Here is a 12,647-nt window from a genome sequence, read left to right on the forward strand (position 1 = left end):
CAGTCCCTGCTGTCAGATTTGTGGCACACTGATAGGAAACCAAAAGAAAACTGTTACTACTGATGCTATTCGTCTTCCATGACTAGAGATAGGCTTGGAAGGATTAGATTTTGAATCAGTAAAATGTTGGTAGACATCAATTTCACCATACACCTACAAACCCATGAAAAAAATATTTTCTTCAATAACAAAAAATTTACAGATGAGCAGGATTTTTCTTTCTTTGCCTGAGAAATTACTAGAGTGTTTTGTATATTTTGACACATGATCTTGACAATTTGTGTTTTGACAGTTATAAAGCTTTAACTTTTTGAATCTCAATGTCTATTGTCTGACCCCTCCATAACTTCCCACAGCTGTGAAAATTAAAAAAAAAAGTTTATTTTTAAACTGATTATCTGTCAAAGTTATCAAAAACGAATAAAAATGAATTTTGCCAAGAATGGAGAAGAGACTTCAGGGTTCAAAAAGACATCAATCTAGCACCTTTCATAAGCACTAAATTTATTTAAGAAAATGACATACTAAGAAACTGATATTATTCAATAGTCCTTTCCTGGCAAGCAAGTGACTGAACAGACAAAGAAGTCTCTAGTTTAGGTGATAAATATATAACCCAATGACACTGACTAGGAAGAAAGTTTCTCTACAGTCTCCAAATGTTTCATTTAAATTCAGATTTTATTTCAAAACAGTCATGAACTTAATAAATTACACAATAATTTTCTCCCTTTATAAATTCTTCATAAAATATATTTTACAATTTTAAAGAAAGATTAGAAAGTCTTTTCTTTCTGAAGTGCTGATGAATATCTTGACCTTTGTGTCATGCTGGTGAATTACTTTGTAGCTGCTACAATAGTTTGATTTATCAAAGGTTTTACAAAGATCCAAAAATAATAATAATAATAATAAAAAAAAACAATCACACAAAAAACCACAGACTTCAAAGACTATCATTCAGTGTTCACCAATGAAACACTCAGCTTCACCACTACCACTAGGCTAAGCACCATGCGAGGGTCTTATAGGTACCCTCAGCCTTTAAAGTGGCAATTAGTGCAAAGAAACACTTTGGGAAATCAACAGTTCTACTTTATGATCCATTAACTCTATCACTTTAAATTAATTTCTCAGCTGAAGTTAAGAAGCAGGTTCACGGTTATCCTTTGAAACTCTTCAGAGGAGATTAACTGATTCACAAAGAAGGTAAGTGCTAAATATTATTCCAAGACAGACTAACATTTTAGGGTACATTAGTGAACAGACTAGTATCCCTGCTTTGATATTTTGATATTTTTAAAATCGTCAAGAGTTTGTAGTTCTAGCAGGGCATGATCTTTTATCTTACATAACACTCAAAAAAGAATCAACTTTTCAATGTTGAAATGTTACCAGTACATTGTACAGTAACACTGCATACACAAGTCACAGTTTTGCCTTCCTCCTTGCACTGTGACCTTGTCTTTAAAGGCAAGCTGGGGCTTTTGGTGTACCGATTCAACTTACAAAATATTAACAAATGACTTCCAATAAGTTCCATTTATTAATTACAAAGTTTAACTCCCAACCTTACCTTTATGGACAAAGTCACATGCAAGAAAGACAGTGACATCACTATAAGCCTGCTCAAGATGACTGGGGCCAATTTTCAGTTGGTATAAATCAGCAAAGCACTATTGCAATCTATGCCAATTTATACCAGCTAAGGTTCTGGCCCAATGTGTTCTATCAACATCTCAACATGACAGAATATCTTTTCCTGAAATCTATTGCAGCCTTGCATTTCTATAGCATCTTCAGATTTCCAAATGCTTTAGAACCAATAAGCCATACAATACACCTTTGAAACGTGGAAGTATACTCACTTGAGAGACACAGAAGTTAAATAACTTGCCTATGGTGACAAAGTGAGTCAAAAATAAAATTCAGGGTTCCTTGCTCCCTGCTAACCTGCTGCACCACCCTACACTGTGCAAGGACACAATACAATTCACTCTTAGAAGTTTAGTAAAGTACCAATAACCCTGCTTCATGGTCCCTTCCCTTTTTGTTTTGGAGGGACAAACTGTACTTTTCGTTTGTGGTAAGTGTTCACTTCACTTCATTCATGGGGACAGTAAACACTGACTGGTCAGTTTCACTTTCTGATGTTCACACAGCAGCACTAGGGTGCAATGTTTGGATTGCAAGCGCTTCAGGGGACTGTTTAAACCCAAACAAGAAGTGTTTTTCATTTGAAAGTTTCCAAAATTTCATGAACTTGGTTTTGTAAAAAAGTTGTTTGAAAGCCCACTGCAACTTTAGGATTTTACTCACCATTAGACGTGACATTTGGGTGAGTAAATTTAGTCTCAGGTCTCCTCCCCCAATTATGATCAGTTTAAAGGGTAAGCAGGTAAGATCATGCACCTGAACTAGTGAGCGTTCATGACACTATTGCAAAGCTGTTTTAGTCTACCCGAATATGCACGCTTCATGAAAGTTCTCCATTAACATATGGATCAGTTTTTGTGGAGATGGGTTAAAAGCTTTGTACTATTTCAAAACTTTTAGATTTACCATCCAGGATTAAAAATAAAATCAAAAGGAATAAAACACTACCTCTTAATATGTAGCAAAACAATGCAAGGATTGGCTAAAGTTTTCCACATAAAAGGTTCAACTGAAGCTGCGATATTTCATTTGCACATTGAATTTTGGGACTTCTCTCCAACATTTGAAAATAGAGATGCTCACCATTTAATTAAATCATCCCCACAGCATGATCACGTTAAGTGACATAACTGCATCAATGCCAAGAAGAAAGGAAGAGCAAGTGACTAACAGATCTGGGTAACAAACAAAAGGACAAAGAAAAATTGTGTTTCAGTCTCTTTTGGGAGGGGGAAGAGTCTGAGTACTGTTTTATCTGCTGCATTCCTCTATTAAGTATCTACATTTTCATAAACCAAGTTCATAAAATAACCATCCCAAAAGTGCTGTAGTTGCTACTGGATTATAGATGCACAAGTGCAGGCAAGTTAGGAAGCTGTAGCCTCAGGTGTTAGAGTATTTGGTTATCAAAATAAAATTGAATAATTAATGATCTAACAAACAAGCTAGCACATGATTGCATAAATCTGTAATTTGACTCCCTCAGCTACAAACTTACTAGGTGGTAAGTGCTCAGCTAAGAAACATCTCAGCACCTTTAAATCTTCTGATTCCTTTGCATTGCATTTTTGTCTACAAAGTCAAGTTTTAGGCCCTTTTTTTGTTAACAAGCTATAAAAATAAAAAATGTAAAAAAACAATTAATTTGGGAGCGGGGAGGGAAGTATGCTTTTCGTTTGTTTTCCTCACAGATCCCAATCATCCAGATTCACAGCAAATAATTTAAAACAAAAAGTGGCATTTTCTCTGTATGGAATGCAAACTCACATGCTCAGTCACTCACATACATAAATATATACACATAGATTTACTTTACAAAGCACAAGGATTTGCATTACCAGCATGCAAACCTCCTCTTCCATGGGAGTTCCTAATACTGTGATAGGAAACTGGAATGTCTGCAATACTCCATAACATATTTCTGGAAAGCAAGAACATCTCAACTCATGAATTTTCTTGGCCAACTTATATAAACGATCTTTACCTCCACACTTGAGTATAACATCTTGGTAATATACATATAAATATATTTATAACAAAATGGCCAACTCAAGTTTACTTTAATTTATGCAAATCAAAAGAAATTCAGTTGGTAAAAACTAAACCCTGAAGTTCTCAGTTCAGGCTTGTTTTGTTTTTTTGCTGCCACAAAAGGCTGCACCATTGTTAAAAAACAGAAGCAGCTCTGTTGAGAGGTTTGAGTATTCGAGGTCACGTGTCCCAGTTGCTGTCTTTAAAAGCAATTTTGACTAATCTGAGTTCTAGTTCAAAAGCATCAGGACGGTCTTGTGGGTTGGCAGCCAGCATTTCCTTAATCAGCTGCTTCATACGGGCATTCATAGATTTTTTCTTTACAGGGATGAGAAGTTCCATTTTGGGGTTTTCTAGAAGTGCCTCCCCAACTGGCACAATCTCTGTCCCTTGCTTCACATAGCTCCCCAAAAGTTCTTTCTTAGTCTCAGTGTCTATGAAGGTGATCCTTTCTAACATTGCCCAAATTATAATCCCCAATGCAAAAATGTCTGCTTTTGCAGTGTAATGTCCTTCCCAGACTTCAGGGGCCATGTAGAAGTCAGTCCCACATGCTGTTGAAAGGAAACATTTATTTACGTTGACAGGCTCTTCAGGGTTCTGTCCTGAAGCTGAACATACCTTACTTAACCCAAAATCAGCTACTTTCAGAGTGGGTTCCAAGTCACTAGCATCCATTCTGCTTTGTGAGATCAGAATGTTGTCAGGTTTGAGATCACGATGGATAATCTGATTTTTGTGAAGGAAAGCCAGGGCACTGCTGAGTTGAAGCATGAAACTGGTGTTGGTCTTGCGGCTGGGCTTTCGGGATAGCAGGTACTCATTCATATCTCCTCCATCACAGAAATCCATCACGAACCAAAGGTAATAGGCGCTTCTGGGATCAAAGGCTATTTCTCCTTTTAATGAGGTCTCTACAAGCTGTAACAAGGAAGAGAGATTTCACATACCTGTTCAGGAAGCATAATTCACAGAAACAAAGAACTACTGACTGAAAAAATAAGAAACGAACAGAGAAAGAGAAGTTACATTCTTATCTATTTCATGTAAAATTTAATGAATTTTGAAATGTCAATGAATTTGACAATCCTACTAATTCTCTGCCTGAAAAACATAGCTCAACTTCCAATTTAGAACCTAGAGCTATGGGCAGATAACAGTATTTTGAAAGGTACCCAAGTATCACCGTCTCATCTGGGCAATGTCCCAGCCACAGCAAAGCTAGATTCACCCACTCTAACAACTTTAATCCAAATACAGTGTTTCAGCAAGTAGAATTGATACAGTGCCAAGGACTTACTTGTCCTCTGCTGATGAAACATTATGTAATGGAACTCTGAAACTTACTTTTCACTCCATCTCCATGAATAAATTCTAACATACTACCCATGAATAAATTCTAACAAAAAACAATCAATATGCATAGCTAAACAGCAATAGAAACTAACAGGCTTCTGCTTTTGTTGAAGTTATTTTAAAGTAATCATTTATTAACTAGCTATTTTCCCAGATGCATGGAATATATTTGAGCAGGAATTTCCAGTTACTGATTTATATGAAAACTAATCAGCTTTGTTAGTCCTAATTACACAACTGTACATTTGCTTCCTCAGCTTATGTGAGGTGGCTTTCAGCACATTCTGGAAGCTAAGCATTTCAAACCATTTGTGTTAATAATAAACAACAAGACTACCAATACATACTGGACTAAGGCTACTTTGAAAGAATTTAAAAAAAATCAAAGCAACTGCTAACATAGCCTTCTAGGAACACTTTTTGAATCAACACAGTGAAGCTCTTTCTTCTGACAAGAGAGTGCAAAACACATGGCAGCTTTAAAGTGACATTGTTAATATAGCTGTGCTCCTAAGGTTGCAAGAAGCAGAGACTGAGCAAGGAATACAAATTACGTTGTTCAAACTACATATTCACATTTTACCCACACCTCATGACAGTGAAATTAATGAACTGTGGCAGTAGTGAGGAATCTTTCTACAGAAATATGTCATAGCAGTACATTTTTTTCTTCCACACAGCCCTGACAAATCTTCCTAGTATTTAACACCTTAGTTCAGACCATTAGTCCACAAAGTTCAATATCCTACCCCTGACAGTGGCACAACACCAACAGGTAGATCCTCAAATAGTTTAAACTGTCATAGTTCCATTGGCTTCAGTTTATAACAGCTGAGTATCTGTCCCAAAATGCTTTGTAAGAAGGCACTCCCCCTTCACTACTTGCATACTGCACCTGGCCAGTTCTGTAGTGTTCTATTTTTTGGGTAGGGGACAGGGCAAGAGATTTGACTGCCCCCATCTTAACATGCATAATTATAAATGTCATTATAAAGTTACCCAAGCCTCTTTGAAAGTCTAGATACAACAGATAATTCTATACTTGTAAGCTCTCTGGGACAGGTATTGTCGTTTTCTGTTTTTGTCCTAGCACAAAGGAGCTCTGATTTGGTTGAGCCCTGTAGGTGCTACAAGTAATGTATTTTTATTTATTATTAAACTTGAACCCATGCTCTTTGTCACTCCAGCAGTACCCTTTAGATCATCCTTATTCCATCAATCCAAAATAGAAAGTTTCTTTAGCTCACTTAGTTTAATGTCAACAACACTGGTCCCTTTAACAGTGAGCTAGGCCCTTTCACAATTTTCCCCAGCAGTCATGTCTAACATTGTCCAATGAATGCATCAAAGACAACAAAAAGACTGCTAAGTTGTGAGGGGCCTTCCTACGTTTGTACAGCACAATGGGGCCTAAATCCTGACTGAACACTACTATAATAAATATTTTTAAAAGGGGGCCTGCACTGGATGCAAAAAACAGGAACAAGTGTCTGATTATTACATATCTGATCAGCTCACACATGAGATATATAAATAAAGTAAACATTTGGTAAGTATTCACTGGATGTGCTAGTCACACACTGAAGAGTGCTTTTATGTACGAATGTGAATTTACTTTCTCAGATATATTCCTATCATAGCCTCATCACCTTTGCTACCCTTCCAAAAGCTTTTAAGGTTTATCTGCCCCCATTTTTAAATAAATAAATCTCTCTTGCACTCTGGTAATGAACTTCCTGGTTACTGGCAGAATCCTAAGCAATGGCTTCCTAAGAGGAAGTAACCAGCTTTGCTTCAGAGGACAGCTGGTGTTTAGAAATCTTTGTGAGGTCTGTCTTAATAAATTAAGAAATGTCCATTCATGATTAGAGCCACTGTAGGGCTTTTACCCAGAAAATGCAAGTGTGTATCTGGATTGTGTTTTGTTTTCATTCCCTTAAATTGTCAGAGCTATATGGGATTTTAGCTGCGCGACTTTCATTAAGTCTGCTGGAGTTGCATGGCTATAAATCCGAAAATCCAGAGGATTCTGTTTAGTAACCCATTGTATTCAAACATCTCTAGAGAACTCTTAGCATTGTTTACACTGCATATAAAAAAAAAAGTTGGCTATACCTTCCCCACTTCTTCCTGCCCAGCTAGATACCCATAAATTACCGTACTCCCATCCCCCTCCCAGGCTCATGTACCTGTACATAAAGGGAAGAACTGGAACCATGTGACATCTTCTGCACCATACCATCTTTCTGTAAGATGCACTCCTCCAGATGGATAACATTTGGATGCTGGCTCTTGATACTGCTCAGTGCCCAGAACTCACGCAGAGCTAGTTCCACATTCTCTGGAGCATGACACCGAATTTTTTTCACTGCAACCCGCGCAGAGGTCTTCCTGACGACTGCTTCATACACCACACCGTAACTACCACGACCAACCTCCCGTATTAGATCGTACTTTGGCTGGCTACTCACCATCTTCAAGGTCAAAGATTCTGGGGGCAAAAACAATAACAAGGGACTAACAATCCTATGAATGACCACTGATCTGCATTTCCTCTCTTTGTATCAGTATTGTTTGGGCTAATCACTGTGCTTAAAATCATCAGTATTTTCAGTCATCAAATATAAATCAGATTGCAATGAGCCATTACATTCAGATGTTACTAATATGAAGAAGCCTCAACCTTGTTTAGTAAAACCATGACTAAGAAGGATTTTCAAATAATATACACTATATACAAGTGTTATCATTTTAGCTGGCCTTTATCATAAAACGTTCACTGTTCAGGCACAACATCATCATCTTTCGCTTGTATTAGGTCAGGATAGAACAGTCACATACCTCTCTCGACTGCTTAATCTCAACATCTTTTACTCTAACCCTGTGTACAATTGCAGTGGAGTACTGAGCTTTCTTCCCCCATATATTATAGCATTTTTCCAGCTAAGGTCCTGGCTGAAGCCCATACTTAGGAGATTTTATACATTGTTTCAAACTGCATTAAGTAGAAAGTCACATATAGCATGGGTAAACATTTTCTGTTGTAGTTTAATTATTAAATGATTTTCTGGTACCGAGGCACAAGGAGCACTTTGAGATGTATTTTAATTTTAAATACAATCTGAACAAACAGTTTATTATGAAAGGACAGTTTAAATAGGGCAAGATATTTAAAAAAAAGACATTCTACAGTCAAATTCTAGTTTTATTAAGGAAAGGAAAGAGGCTGGACTAAAATTTGTATGTTCATATTTAAAAAAACAAACAAACATGGGAATATACCCAAGATCTTCCTTGGGAGATTACACACCCAAAAATACAATACCATTGCACTAATGCAAGCCAACCAGAAAGGGACACTAATTACAGACAGAAAAACTTTGGCCAGGAGTTTGGCCAAGCAGAGTGATTTGCAAAAAGAAAATAAATGGACTAAATGGCAAAATAGCAAGTTAGATTATTAGAATTAAAATAATCTTTAAAAGTTAGTGACACAGATAAGTATATTTACTACAGTAAACCATGCACTAAGGACTACTTCACTGAAGCAACCTTCTATCATCAGGCAACTTTCAAGTATCTACAAGGTTTGCAGCACAAAATAAATTACAAATATCATGTGTGTCATGACAATATCAGTGCAGATATATGGAGACTTAGCAGCAACATCTGTTATGTGAGTTTACACTCTTGAATGATTTAAATGTGAATCTATAAATTCCCCACAGAAATGCCGCTACAATGTGAGATTCAGATAGTAATATTTATTAAGCCTACTCCTATAACATCATGTTATAAGCATATGGAGAATAGTGCAACCTAAATGCTAAGGTAAAGTAACTAGAAAATACACAAAGGAAGGTACATGCACACAAAAATGGTATCAAGTTCTGATATTAAAAAACCCAACAAAATGAATGTAATTGTGAAGGAAAGTTACATATTTCCCAGCCATGGTCATCTCAGGCTCAAACAGAGCATGGAGCACAATTTACCTTTTAAACATAAGTTTACTGTACACTGTACCAGAAGCACTCCCATTGCTAAATAAATATCAAGACTGTCACCTGTCCTTCCCACTGCCCTCAAAAAAAAAAGGGCCATTTCCAGATTCAACCAGTCCCTCCTCTCATATGTCATCAGAACATTCCTAAATATCATTAGGGCCTATGTAATAATCTAACCTAACACCCCAAAAGAGATTCTAAATAGGTGCGAACCCAGTTAACCATCACAGATGAGGCTATCAGGAACACATGGTTAAAGTTGACCCACAAAGGAAACACCCAATTGTGTACTTTTTTTTTTGGGGGGGGGGTCTTTAGGATATAGGAGTAGGTCCTGGAAATTAATTGTTTGCCTCTTTTTTTGTAAAGAGCTTCCTTTCTCCCCCCCCCCCCCAATGTTTCATAATATCAAATTTCACATATTCTCTACTCAGATGACCAGAGAGCATCAGCCAGGTAAAGGAAGGGTATCCTGACTGATTGACAGGTTAAATGATTTTTACTCAGGTGTTTCGAGCCCATGTGTTTCATCAACATTTAACTCAAGTACTGGAAAAATGACAGGGTGGGAAACTCTCTCTGCTCCACACTCCTCCCCCCGCAAATGAGAGAGCTCCCACCCCAGTGCTCTGGTGCTCCCTGGAGACCTCCAGCAAAACCTCAGCTGGCCTAAGATTCCTAGGGGGGCGGGGGGAAAGCAGCAGCAGGAAATTAGACCCCAGAGCCCCAAGCAGGGCACCAGCCCCATTCGTTCCCCTACAGGGCAGGTGAGGCCTCACCCCAGATTCCCAGAGCCCCTCCTCCCACCTCAGGTGCCCCCTCCTGCGCCTCAGCCCGCCCTCCCTTAGCCCTTCCCCCAGCCTCCCCACCCCCCTCAGCCCCCGCCTCCTGCAGTCCCCTCCCCCATCCTGACAGCGTGGGACTCGGGCTTGCCCTCGCCCCCCGCCACAGGAGGCCGCGTTGCTCAGGCCGCCTGTCAGGAGCTCCTCCCCTCAGCCCCTGCTGCAGGCCCCGGGCCCGCTCGGCCCCCGCCTGCCCTTCGCTGCGCCGCACCGGACAGCCGCCCTCCCCGGCTGGCCGACTCGCGGTTACCTCAGCGCCGCCGCGCTCCCGCCGCCCGGCCGCCATTATAGGGCTCCCTTCCCCCCCCACACACACACACTTTGGGCGCCGACACACCCCCCTGCGCGCGCTCCCGCCGCAGCCCGGACTCGACTCCCGCACGCGCCCTGCCCTTGCCGCTTCCCCATTGGCTGAAGCGGCGGGCGAGCCCCCTCGCCTTCTTTGTGGCGCGCGCCGCCGCTTCTCATTGGCTGGGCCGGACGGGCGCTGGGCGGGGCTTTCCCGAGGAGCTCGCGCCTCTGGTTGCAGCGTGCAGCTCCATAGCCCTCCTCGTTCCCCCAGTTCCATGCATCGGGGTCGGGAGGGATGCAGGGGGTGGGAGGCGGGATGCACTACTGGTGCAGCTCCCAGAGCAGCATAGGGAACAGGGGAGACCGAGGATGCACCCCTTAAGGCACCTGACTGGGGGGAGGTGGTTTGCGAGGGGTGGCTATGGCGTTCGTGCAGCTCACGTTAGGATGCAAGGAAGGAGGGAGAGGGGATGATGCGCCATGGATGCAGATCATATGGGGGGGGTAATATACACCACTTCGCGCAGCTGACATATAGATTGGGGGAGGGGGATGAGGAAACCACGCAGTCTCCCTCTCTATATATTATCAACACCCCGCCCGGTTGCAAATCCAACCTGCACCACTGTTCCGGTTAAGTAATAATGGTTTGAATTGCATAGGGTGTACCCTCTATCTATCCCAAGCCCTCCCCAGCCCACTTCACCAAGGGGATGCTGCTGCCCCCTGCTTGCTGCCGTCCCCCTGTGCAAACACCTACCGTGTCTGTCACTCATAGATGCTGATTTTCCTGCTGAATTTTTATGTATTTCTCATTTTTCTCTTCTGCAATTAGATCTTTGCCATTTAAAAAAAAACAAATCCTATTCTTTTGCCTTTTTAAAAAGAAAAAGCAGCCCTTTTAAGACTGCAGCTTATTGTTTGCCACGCAGGGAGGAGGATTGCACCTTTTGTTATCCCTTGTCAGTGTGTGATGGGGACATGCCTTTTAGGGGGCTGCAAGCACATTGAAGGATGCAATCATTTGGTAAGATCCTTCCCCCCTCTTCTCGAGAGGATGCAGGGTTATTGGTATCTTCCCTTAAAGGGACACTGTCTGCATTTTTCCCTGCTGGGAAGCAGAAAGACACACTTACTGACTATGCTGTATTGCTGTGTCTCTATTATACTTAGTCACCTGCAAGACATACAGTTCAGAAGCGATGGTGGCAGGCAGCTGAGCTCCCATCTTCCTTATACCTCCCAGATCAATGTGGGAGAACAGGCACCACTGCACGCATCTCAGAATGGGTTAATGTTCAGTGCCCCTGGACTTCATAGCACAAGACAGTCAGGTATCAGTCTTCATTAGAACAATCTCACGTGGCTCACAGGCAGGGATCAGCATTCATTACACCGTTCATTAATATCCTCCAGCACCTGCCTGTGAAAAACAGTCAGAGTGGAAGTGCCCTGATCTGAGGCTTCTCAACAGCCTACCTCTTCCCAGGAATGGGGCTGCACCAGTTTCTCCCCCAGGAATTGAAATTAAGGGCGGGGATTGCATTTACAGGGGTGGTGAGGGCCAGTGAGGGTTGAGACCGTGAGGACGAAGGAAGGCTGTATGGCACCATAGTAAAAACTGAAAAAAAATTCATGACCATTTTATTAGATTTAACTAATGTTTTAAAATCATCACAGAAATTAAAGTTGGCTACTCAAGCCCACTCTGAAGCGCTACATCTACACCCTTCTTGGTTTTTTGTTGTAATTTTGCACAACTCTTTGGTGTCTTGTGTGTCTGTTACTTCCAGTCCTTCATGATATGCTCATGATCAGGCAGAAGGCAACGTCTTACAGAATACAAAATTCTATTCAATGAGGAAAAAGAACACTCAACTGTAGCTGTTGTGACTGGGAGTAGCAAGAGATGAATTCCTGCTTCTTTCATCCCAGGAAACATAGCACAAAGATCGGGTCGAACTACTAGTGATGATGCATCTGACGAAGTGGGTATTCACCCATGAAAGCTCATGCTCCAATACATCTGTTAGTCTTTAAGATGCCACAGGACTCTTTGTTGCTTTTTAAAGAAGAAATGGTTGAAGTTAAATCTTCATTTGTTCATCATATGATATTCCACTCTGAGTTCAAAATTCTCTATTCTGATCACATAGCAGCCCCATTGCTGGTAGTGCCTCACTCCATTCAACTATAGGTGTTTTATAAGACAGGCATCTGTAAAAGCTACGTGGAGGTTGAGTAGAATCCAGAAATCGCTATTGTAGATGTGTAAGAATCAAGTCGGTGTATTTTTTCAGCTGGCTTAACAAATACTTCTTGTCCTCTTCACTTAAGGAATCAATATAAGTACCTTCATTAGTCAACTTATGGACTGAAATCTTTGCTTCTTCCAGTACGTTTCGGGTAGCTTCTATTGCTGGACAAAGATCTACTATTGTTGTAACAGATACCTGGATGACAT

The 12,647-nt window shown here is 40.7% G+C and overlaps 1 protein-coding gene across 4 annotated transcripts; it reads right to left on the reverse strand.

Annotated features, from left to right (window-relative positions):
• Positions 1–1,095: 1,095 nt before the first annotated feature.
• PDIK1L (PDLIM1 interacting kinase 1 like) lies at positions 1,096–10,280 on the reverse strand. 4 transcript variants are annotated; one of them, XM_039511837.1, is made up of 4 exons: positions 10,143–10,188; positions 7,885–8,038; positions 7,233–7,534; positions 1,096–4,608 (listed from the first exon to the last, which is right to left on the reverse strand). In XM_039511837.1, the coding sequence occupies exons 3-4, from the start codon at positions 7,515–7,517 to the stop codon at positions 3,868–3,870; spliced, it is 1,026 nt and encodes a 341-aa protein (XP_039367771.1). In that variant the 5' UTR covers positions 7,518–7,534; positions 7,885–8,038; positions 10,143–10,188; the 3' UTR covers positions 1,096–3,867. The 4 variants fall into 4 exon arrangements, with proteins under 4 accessions (XP_039367771.1, XP_039367772.1, XP_039367770.1 ...); XM_039511838.1 differs by lacking the exons at positions 7,885–8,038; positions 10,143–10,188 and adding an exon at positions 10,230–10,280; XM_039511836.1 differs by lacking the exon at positions 7,885–8,038 and having other exon boundaries at positions 10,143–10,197.
• Positions 10,281–12,647: the final 2,367 nt, after the last annotated feature.

This window comes from Mauremys reevesii, linkage group 23 (assembly GCF_016161935.1).
Source record: "Mauremys reevesii isolate NIE-2019 linkage group 23, ASM1616193v1, whole genome shotgun sequence".
Classification (NCBI taxonomy): domain Eukaryota; kingdom Metazoa; phylum Chordata; order Testudines; family Geoemydidae; genus Mauremys; species Mauremys reevesii.

Bases quoted from the DNA above. Each gene is read 5' to 3' on its own strand.
- PDIK1L (XM_039511835.1), bottom strand. From the start codon at position 9,204: ATGATATTTAGGAATGTTCTGATGACATATGAGAGGAGGGACTGGTTG. The intron at 7,535-9,038 runs GTAAATTGTGCT...TTTTGCCCCCAG, and splicing joins AGTAAACTTATGTTTAAAAG to AATCTTTGACCTTGAAGATG. The intron at 4,609-7,232 runs GTACATGAGCCT...TCCTTGTTACAG, and splicing joins GTTCTTCCCTTTATGTACAG to CTTGTAGAGACCTCATTAAA.